The sequence below is a fragment of the Sycon ciliatum genome, chromosome 7, assembly GCF_964019385.1.
Source record: "Sycon ciliatum chromosome 7, ocSycCili1.1, whole genome shotgun sequence".
Classification (NCBI taxonomy): Eukaryota; Metazoa; Porifera; class Calcarea; order Leucosolenida; family Sycettidae; genus Sycon; species Sycon ciliatum.
In genome coordinates this window covers 16,042,593-16,053,042 of record NC_088649.1, presented here as the reverse complement: position 1 = coordinate 16,053,042, position 10,450 = coordinate 16,042,593, and the positions used below count along the sequence as shown (strand labels likewise).

At 47.1% G+C, this 10,450-nt stretch overlaps 1 protein-coding gene across 1 annotated transcript; it reads left to right on the top strand.

The window, feature by feature from the left end:
• The first annotated feature begins 1,386 nt into the window (after positions 1-1,386).
• LOC135821647 (disintegrin and metalloproteinase domain-containing protein 9-like) lies at positions 1,387-9,342 on the top strand. Its single transcript, XM_065334646.1, has 5 exons — positions 1,387-1,507; positions 3,327-3,416; positions 3,742-3,831; positions 5,056-5,763; positions 8,601-9,342. The coding sequence occupies exons 1-5, from the start codon at positions 1,387-1,389 to the stop codon at positions 8,708-8,710; spliced, it is 1,119 nt and encodes a 372-aa protein (XP_065190718.1). The 3' UTR covers positions 8,711-9,342.
• The last annotated feature ends 1,108 nt before the right edge of the window (positions 9,343-10,450 follow it).

The following is a 10,450-nucleotide window of genomic DNA, read 5'->3' as shown; positions in this document are numbered from 1 at the left end:
ATCGGAACGAAGCATAAACGGAATAATGTGAAACCTCCACGTGTTGATGGCCCGAGTGAAAAGGGCTCCCGATCCCACGGGTTCCGTATCTCCATGTCCATATGTGTTGAATTCCGCTTCAAACGTGGGCTAGTTGCCGCATAATGAGCCGCAGTGGTAGAAGCCGCAATAACAGCCAAAATTGGAGTGAGTTGAATTGGAACGAGGCACAAATGGAAGAAAACTTCCCCGTCGACTGTTGGTGGCCCGAGGGAAAAGAGCTACATGGATCCAACGGGTTCCGCATCTCCATATGTTGAATTTCGCTGCCACTCAGGGCTGTTTGCCAGCAAAGGATACTCAATGGTTGAAACGGTAAACCAAAAAATAACAAAGGAATGAAACAACCAAACTTATGCTGTGTAAGGCGTGAGGAAAGGCATTCCCGCGGGTTGGGTCCTGCCAAATGTGCAGTTGTCGTGCCAAGAAAGGTTTATTGGCGAAAAAGGATCCGTTGGATCCGGTCAACCCTGCTCCCCGAGGTGGGTTGACCGGATCCAAATCCAAAGGATCCGGATCCGGATTCGACCAATCGAAAGGGTGCGAGTCCAGTGGATCCGGTGGATCGGGATCCCGATCCTACCAAACGAACATGCCCTAAGACAGTTTCAAAACTGGTTATCCTCGAAGCCTGTTTTGTCTTGCTTGTCCGGAGGCATGTAGACTTTCGTATGTGCGTAGAATAGTTGCAAACAAGGCGAGGGAACCGGATAATCGAACACACCTACTGTATGTATGCACTGCATATGCTGTAAATCGGTAACCAACGATTTTCTTCCGGATGGCAAGGGATCCGGATAAAAGAGGACCGGATAAGCGAGGTCTGACTGTCCCAGCAATATATTCAAACTTTGGCACTACTTCATGAAAGGAGATTTAGGTTGTGTTTTTGTTTCTGGGAGAAAACATTTCTGTGCTATTCACCCTGCAGACGTAGAATTATGTGATAGTATGGGGCTGAGAGCCTTACCGAGAGTATCATATACATTGGCATCACCTACAGCGCTGGCTTAGCAGCAAATGAGCTTAAATCGACAATGACAAGATACCTCGTCACGCACATGAAGCATGGACCACTGTACAAACTGCTTTACATTCGGTGGTGGAAGAAGTGGCAACATATTAATTTTAGTGTCCTTGCCGAATGCTTGCCGAGCTGACTGGGTGCTGACGTTGGATAAGGAATATCCGATTAGCGATGGACCTGCAGCTTCCACTGATATGGACCATTCAAATCAACACCCACAGTCCGACATGCCCTGATATAATTTTTTAACCGGACTTTCCACTCAATTCAGTGTGTTGTGATGCTGCGAACATTCAAGTGTAGCGAACTGTGAGCGAGTGATGCAATGGAGCCTTTTGTGTTGTCTTTTCTGCGCAGAGCACTGTGCTAATGGCGTTCTGGCCCAGGACCTGAGTTGCAAGTGCAACCGCACTGTCTTCTATGGAGAATACTGTGAAAAGGGTAAGACTGCAGGTTAAAAACTGTCTAAGTCTGTGTGGATTATACATGTACTACAATGGAAATAACCCGCTGGTGAACGGGGTATACTGATGTCTATATTTAAGGACCAACAAAATCCGCGTGTGGCTTATACTCAAGTGCAGCTTAATTAAGGCCGATTCACAACACCACTTTCTGCGACGCGACTTGCGACAGTTGCGACTAGAAACTGTCTGTCCCGAGCTGTCGTGTACAGTCGCAAGGCACCTGTCGCAGAAGTTGAAGAAAGTTCAACTTTTGCGACATGTGACGTTCGACATGCACAAATGGAGTACAGTTTCTACCCTGGATGCTCATGCAGTGCACGTGCATAGTACTACTACACGGGTGTTTGCAGTGCATGAACTCTGGCCAGTCGTCCCCGTACGCAAAATGCGTACGCATTCGGATCTACCGTACATTTCCTCGTGTTTTGGGCGAATCTGAGAGGTACAACGCGGTCGAATTGGGCCTGAATTTGCCCTGAACCAGCCGCTATCGAAGTAAAATTAGGCATTTTGAAGGCTACACGGGAACGCTGCGGCCATGTCTTCTTTCCTGCGTCTTTTGTTTGAAAATCTTAGTGTTTTTGAGCTCGTAGTTTCGTCTTCGTTGTGGAATGGCCGTGCGTACATTCTCCTTGGAATTACCAATGTCACACCCCCGTTTATTACATTACTAGGAGTTTGGCCGGCAGCCACGATAGTTTTTATCCCTGGTTCCATATGTCCTTTCATTGAACAGCCAAACGAAACTTTGTGGCGCGGGGGTCTCAAGTTTGTCACTTTGAGTTGTACACAACAACCACATCAACACCTCAAAGAACCAAAAAACCAAGTGAGCAAAGTACTTCAATGTTTCGCTTTTGCCTGGCCTGCTGTGAAGATGGAGACTTCTACTCGGTAGCAGATACTCGTATCAATAAGCTGGGAGGGAGAGCGTGGCCAGTAAAATGTTAGGATAAAAAGAGCCACATTCTCTCTCGGAAAAGGTCATCGTTCCAACACACTTGCTCTACCTGTAGTAGGCTAGATTTTGCATGCACGTGCGAGATTCGCATCCGCCGCGCACATAGCCAGAGTCGAAATTTTTGTACTCTCGGATTTGCTGCCATCTTGACGAGTGGCCTCTGCACACTAGTGCATAAGGATTTCGCATACATGAAAAAAAGATTGTGAACTGTGTGTCGCTGTCACGGCTTGTCGCAGCTCGTCGCAGGTGTCACAAGTCGCATGTCGCGTTGCTAGAAGTTGTATTGTGAATCGGCCTTTATACTCGAATGTGGATTTTACTCTGGAAAATACTGTACATAACCATGTGCTGATATCACGACCGTATTTCCACACCCAGATTTTTTGCCACGAATTGCAGCTACCTACCCTATAGTTTGGAAGCTTGCACATCATTGTGAACCTGATGAAGGCAATTTGCCGAAACGTTGGAATAATTGTTGTGAAATGAGTTGAACTATTGCAGTGTTAATGGAAGAGAGCGTGTGGGCTCTACTCTCAACTGTTTATGAAAATACAGGAAGCCTCCCCACTTTTACTACCCTATCTATCGCCGTTAATTAATTTGACGCAGAATAGGCCTCACCCCTAATTTTTTTTGGTTGAACTAGTGATGTGTGTCTTTTATACTCTGGGAAATCTGGTGCTTGGACAGTCTGGCTCAACCACTGGTAACTTGTTTGTGGTTCAATTGCTCCCGTCATGCTTCTCATTGCATAGCATGCCGTGATGCTTTTCCTTGCCATTCCCTGCTCTTGTTGCGCATGCATGAACATATCGTATCTCTACAGACGACTGCAAGTGCTTGAACCAGGGTCAGTGTGACAACGAGGGTAAATGCATCTGCCCGACAAGATTCTACGGAGAACATTGCCAACTCGGTAGGTAACAAGATATTCATTTTTGTCAATGCAAACAGTTATTTTCACTCATTGCATATAAGGCTGAGGTTGTGATAGTTTCTTCATACCCTGATACAGATCCAGACCCACTACTACTATAATCATTCCGTTTGAATGTGGTGGATCTCCCCCCAGTGCACCTGGGGTGTTGTGTAATGTGGATGTTTAAAAAAACTGCTTTGACGTGTCGCACCCGATGATGATCATGAATCATGTACTAACCATGCTGTGCTGTTCTGTTGCTATTTTTGTTGTGCACTGAAACAATATGTGCGTCATGCACTGCACACAATAACTGGTGCAGAGTGCAGAACATGTCTGAACCAGGGTCGCTGTAATGAAGACGGCACCTGCACCTGCGCTGAAGGATGGATTGGTGACCGGTGCCAGACTCGTAAGTGTCTACTTAATGAAGCGAATACGCTGCATTCCTTCGGCGTGCATACTGCATGTTGCAGTTACATTTCTTTCGCTTTGTAAATCTATGTCCAGTGAAAGTAATGCCATGTGTTCGGATTACAGTACGCATTTTACACACACTCCTAATTTACACCCCCCTAAAAAAATAAAAGGTCTGTGCTGCTCACACTCCAGTGGTTAAATACACCGCGATGTAAAGGGTGGATGGGTATAATCTGGGCACGGATAATACTCAGGTACGGCGATTACTCTGGAAAGTATGGTACATTGTAGTAGTTGATTTGCCTGTCGTCGGTTGGACTAGTTGAGCCAATTTGCATGCATGAATGCCGGTCATCGGCCCCAGCAACTTCTGGTCTCCTGGCTTGTTGCAAAATGCCCATTTTGTGTCACCCGGGAAACATAAGCGGGACTTGATCACAGTGGATTTTGAGAAGTGGAGTGTCCCTGCCTCATTAATATCATCAAGAGTCCATAATCCCGCAGAGTGCGCAACTAGGATGGGGTTGTGGGACGGCGTAATCCGTGATTTACGTCATGTTTGGGTCGGACTTGCGTCATTGCGTCGACGCGGTCAACCACGGTTCACACTTTCCCTACTCATGATGTCACACTATGACGTTCAACACGGATTTCGTCCCAGATCTGATCAGTGAAGTTGCGCACTCCGGAGGATTATGGATTCTTGATATAATGGTTTGACCTTCCTTGCAGCCGCCGTGAATGGTTTGTCGATGATGTAAGCCGAGTGGAGTGAAGAAATTAAGCTTTCCCCAGTGGTCACTAGAACAGGTTGGAACTACAGGCACACTACATCGCCTGATGTGAGTTTTCGCCATCACCAGACCCCATAGAACGGGTTGCCAGGCCGTTGTAGATGTTGGATGGGATGTGTTCTGGTCCAATGGATTGAAATAATCAGCTCCTACTCAAGCCCGTCCAGCATCTCGACATAAAGACCAGTATTGGCCGTGGATTTACAAGCCAAAAGTCTGCTCCATCTGTCATGCCGTGCCCCTCAAAGACTGTGAAAGTCCCTAAATAGTACCTCACATCTTTTTTTTCTCGATGTCTGCTGCGGGCATAATTTGCATGCTGCACACGTTTTTCTTTGGGAGGTTCGTAGACTGATTTCTTACTGTTATGCCAATGTCTGGCATACTGACCAATGTTGTTGTTGTGTGTTGGTTTAATGTAGGGTGTGCGGACACGGACCCATGCTGCGTGAACAAGCGCATCGTGACACGCCGGGATCAGGTCTGCCGCGCCGCCACCAGCGACTGTGACGTGGCGGAGTACTGCGACGGCGAGAATGCCACATGTCCACAGGACCTGACCGCACGCAACGGCTGGCCTTGCTCCAATAGTCAAGCATCCTGCTGGAGTGGAGTTTGCCAATCACGAACTGGCCAGTGTCAGAGTGTCTGGAACGATATGGATCAAGGGTCAGCTCCTGAGGATTGCTTCGCGATCATGAACGTTTTTGGAGAACGTACGGGTAACTGTGGTTTCAAATCGTCCAATTCCACCCCAGGAACCTATGCAGCCTGTGCGGCTGGAGATGCCCTATGTGGTAGTTTGTTCTGCCTTCCAGTTGCTCGAAAGAACCAACCCAGTAGTGGCGTTCTGTCCCAAACTATTCCCGTACGCGGTGTTGGCGGTGTACTCAGGTGCAATGGTTTGTACGCGTCCCCGCCAAGAAACCACGATGACCCATCGCTCGTGAAGGACGGAACACGCTGTGATGCCAGCGGCGCTAACAAGGACCTTGTGTGCCACAAGCAACGCTGCGTGGACCAGTCTCGAGTCACCAGTCAGTGTTCGGTCGATGCTGACAGCGGCAAAGAGTGTGGTGGAGTCGGTGTCTGTACAAATGTAACAACCTGCCTTTACCAACCCACACCTGGTAAGTTTTTTTATTTTTTCACTGAATACCACAGAACCATCAGATGCTGCACAGCGGGGGCGGTGACATATTGGATGGAAGTGGGGGCGGGGCAAAAGTAACTCCTCCAACCAAAGGTCTCCGAATCATTTTTACTAAGTTACCCTCATAGTGTGCGTTTTCAATTCATTTATAGTTTCTGTACGTCCACGGTGCGTTTGGTTGGTATGATCAAGAACAGGATCGAACAGCTGGTGCACATGGCGCAGCCCCATGCCAACTACACGGTGCTCCAGAAACAGAGCTCATTTTTGTGAAAAAATATGCCAAACTTAGTACATACTTCAAAATGTGTATGTGTCACCATGGTGACTGTGTACAGTACGAAGAGTCCAACCCCAAAGTGTGTGCACGTGATCATTTGGGACCAAAATCGATGTTCCCGCCAGGTTTCACAGTGAAAAAGTGAAACTGCTCGGTTGGCTCTGGCCTTGAGGCCTTAGCAAGCAGAACATGTTCTGGCCGACCCAGAACAGGTGCAGTGCCAACCAAACGCGCTGTTCTGGTGAATCCTGTTCTAGCTCGTACCAACCAAATGCGCCCCCAGTTGGCATATGGATGCGATGTGCTACAGATCTTGGCTCTCAAACTATTGCTGCTACATGCAATGTACAAGCAACAAAATAGCCGTCACGCCTTTTTGAGAGCTGCCTTACTGCGTGTGAGCAAAACTCTGTATCCTCCAACCAAAATTTTCATCGGCTCACGTGCTCAACGTAGAATGGTCATTCAAAGTCCTCAGATTCCTGAGGCTCAAGCTATTCTGACCTCTACTTTGCACGAGCCATGCAACTATGACCTACAGGGAACGTCCCCTTTCTTGGGCATGCTGTTCACAGACGTGCTCGCCTCACACGCAATTTGTAAAAAAAATGGTCGTATCTGTGGTTCGCTCTTTCGCGCTATTACTGTCCTCGCAATTGAAACAGGCCCGGCCAAAAGCGGTATGGTTGCCAGGTATACTAACCACTGAGCTTTGGATATGGTTACGTGTGGATACACGGAATTCGCAAAACAACTTCGTAGCACGTCCTGTGGTACTGCGCTGTAGGACTGTTTGTCAGGATGGTTCATGTGCAGTGCGAGCGCAGAAGGACCGGAAGTTGTGTGCGGATTGGATCACGTTTTCCAGTTTGAATTTTCCTCACATCGCGGATGTTCGAGCTGGGAAGGCAGAAGAACAGAGGTTCGAATATTGAGGGGTTTTCAGCCCTAACGCAAACCCAGATTTTGCAATTTCACAAGAGTTTTAAAAGCCTCAGTACAGCTCCTGAAAAGAGTTTTTTGAGTAATAATGATACGGTGGCGAAGACATACCTTTAATAACCAGAGAAATGGTGGTAGCTGCTAGTTACTAGCAAGAGTAGATAAACAAGAGTGCGCAACTCCGGATCTCTCCTGCACAATCTGCAAATACCCCCGCCCACTGCAGAATTTTTGTGGGCGTCACCATTTTGCCGCAGAGCAGGGTAGAGTAGGCAAAGCCCGATTTTGCCAGTGAAGCTTCGATATTTTGCCGCAACATTTTGCTTTCTCATCGTTAATATTTTGCTTTCATTTTGCCAGACCACTCGATATTTTTGCTCCCTTTTTGCCCCCAAAAAAAAAAATGGTGTCACATGTGGGAAAAGTGACCGAAAGTGGGTCAAGTGTTGGCAAAAATGAGAAAAAGTGAGTCACGTTTTGCTAAAACTGTGCGAAATTGAGTCACGTGCACCGTGTAAGTGTAAAATCTTCAAATTTCCAGCGAACACACCGATATTTTGCTCCGTTTTGCTAGCAAATTCCCTTTCAGAATTCTTCGATATTTTGCTAGCATAATTGCTAGCAAAATCGGGCTATGCCTAGTCTGGGGCACGTGCTGGGCACTGGGCTTGTAGTGTAAGTCCGGCCAAGAGCACGAGGGAAAACTTTCCGAAAGACTCCCAGCGCGAGCGTCGTCGACAAGATTACGTCAACAAAAAAATCTGCCGTGGGCCTACCCATCCGCGAGTTGCACACACTTGTTTATCTACTCTTGATGGCAAGCGGACCGAGCTCGGGACAACCTTCCGGGTTTTGAGCTGACTGCATAGGCAGGAGCACCGGTGACCTCAGAGTTGAGGAAATTCCTAATTTTCGGTGCCATCTGTATCGTAATTTGTTAGGGCCCGGTCACACATGCACTCGGAAGTAGTGGATCCGCTGAAGCGACGTCGCAGGAGCGAACAAAACCATGGCAACGGCGAAAAGCAGAACTTCCGCCTCGGTGGAAACTCCAATCCGCTTCCTCCAAAATTTTCGAACCAAGACTGTCGCTTCTGCGGTTTCGCTTCAGCGGAAAGCACCACGGTCTGCTGTATAAGGACTTACTACAAGAAATTTGTATGCGTATGATGCCCATGCAACAAAATGCGTGCAAGATGGTCATTGACCTCGCCTATTGTCCGTACCGTATGCACCACAGCCCACTTTACTCTCATTTTCCGCCGAAGTAGGAGTTTGCCCTGTTTGTATGCGTGACCATACACACGTGGTTTCGCTGGAGCGACACCAGGCTCGCTGTTGCAGAACCTCCACGCTGAAGCGAACCCCAGTGCACATGGGACCGGGCCCTAAGTGTTCCCCTTTCAAATATCACCCTGAGCACTATGAGTTCAGGAGAGCAATATGGAACAAAAAAAGTGAAGATCTAAAGTCAAAATGTTGGTGGGTTTCCATAGTAATTTTTGAAATCAGATTTTGCGAAGAGGGGATGGTATGCTGTTGACTGCTTTGCTGAGATGCTTGTGTGGGTCATCTCTGTTTCTCCGCTACAGAGAGCAACGAGTCCGCTAACACTACCCAGGCTGCTACACCCACGACCAGTTACTCAATAACCAAACCAACGAGCGACCCAGCCACAACTACTCCAACCGAAGTCGTCTAATAGAGTGATGGTGATGAACAGTGCAGTGCATGAAGTGTCAGTAATTGTAACTAGTCACGCATAAACCGGGGGAATACTACCGACAGGACTAACCTGGTGCCCTTCCACTTACCCACCCATCTTCCATAGCATCCACAATTCGGTCCAGGAAACTCGACAGGCACATGCAATCGGTGTTACTCCAACGGAACGTTTCCAGGACGTGAAGAGCCTGGCTAACCAAGTGTGTTTCCAGTCCTGATAATTTCCTCCCATTGTAAATTTCAAATCTGCAATTTCAGATCAGTGAAAATCTGAGGCAGACTGATATCCCATAACCCACAACGGCTGAGTAATTATGTCGTATTTTAATTAGTAATTATGCATCTATTATTTGCAAGATGATGAGGGCAATAATAGATTGATCCCGACATAGCATACCTTAACTGGTTTAGCTTTGTTGTTGTGTATTGTACTAGCACATAGTATATACATAAGTCGTCTACATTACTTATTTATAAACAGATGTTCTCAGTTGTTACTTAGTCTTTTAATGTGTTCCCCAAGTTCTTTGACTGAGAATCTGGCAGTTTGGGCTCAAGTCATTTGGCTCCAGTTTTTTTTCTTTTTTCATTTCTAACTCTTGTTTCTAAGTTGAGGAAAAGTTCTCAATCTTCGGACTTAAGCTCTGGTCACAACTGGTGCGTGTCCGCGTGAAACCACGCGTTTGTGCGTATTTTGCTGGCTTTTGGTGCGCCATGCATACGGAAACGCGCCCAAATGGAAATTCCAGCATGTTGGAATTTGCAGCGCGTATCAGGCGCGTACCAGCCTACATGCCATTCACTTTGATTGGCGGGGTCAACAAATAAGTACTCGAAGGTGTCGCACGCGCTAAATTTGACACAGATTGCTGTTTGTAACAAAGCTTAGCAAAAGTACATAGCCCCCCAGAGTGTGCAACGCCTGTTCCAGCCCTGCATAGTCCCTGATACCAAGAGTCCATAACCCCCTGGGGGTTATGGACTCTTGCTGATACTGATAGGGTCTTGGTTGAGCCAGGTTTTACAAAATTAGGACAGGTATACCATGTCAAAATGTGTGGAGAAGCAGATCCCAAACCCAGGTTTTGGAGATTTAAAGTGGGTTTTTGATCCTCAATTCGGCCCAAATTGGACTTGCAAAAGCCAGCGGGACTGTTTCCGATGAATGGACTGTAGTAAAATCCCTTTTAATCAGGCTGCGAAAAATTCGCCGAAAATGAGGCTGATCGAAAATCGCTACGCTTTTCGCCGATTTTGGAGGGTTCCTTTGACAATCGTCGAAAATCGACCAAATCTTCTAATAATAAATTATTTCACAAATTTTGAGGCCAACATGCCAACAGTTCTTTTAGCCGATTTTCCAATATATTCCAGTTTTGCAGCCAATTGTCAAACAATCAACTGATTTTGCAGTCGAATCTGATGTATTTTTGACCCGAGCGAAAAGCCGAACAAGCGGAAAAAACGGGCCGGTTTGGGGAAAGCCTACACAGGGGACCTTTCGGAACCCGAGTTTTCCAAGTTGGAAGGTTGTTGGTTTGCGCCTTGGAGAAGTGTTGGACCTAGGTGTCAGGTCGCTGAATGTCTCAGTACTCCCGGCCTTGTCAGTTTTGTGCCATTTTGTCGCACACGCTGACTGTATAAAGATCTGGTTACGTTGGTGGACAGTTATCATAATATAACAAACAAACCAAAAAACTAACTAACTAATACTGCG

Bases quoted from the DNA above. Each gene is read 5' to 3' on its own strand.
- LOC135821647 (XM_065334646.1), top strand. From the start codon at position 1,387: ATGCAATGGAGCCTTTTGTGTTGTCTTTTCTGCGCAGAGCACTGTGCT. The intron at 1,508-3,326 runs GTAAGACTGCAG...GTATCTCTACAG, and splicing joins TGGAGAATACTGTGAAAAGG to ACGACTGCAAGTGCTTGAAC. The intron at 3,417-3,741 runs GTAGGTAACAAG...TAACTGGTGCAG, and splicing joins CGGAGAACATTGCCAACTCG to AGTGCAGAACATGTCTGAAC.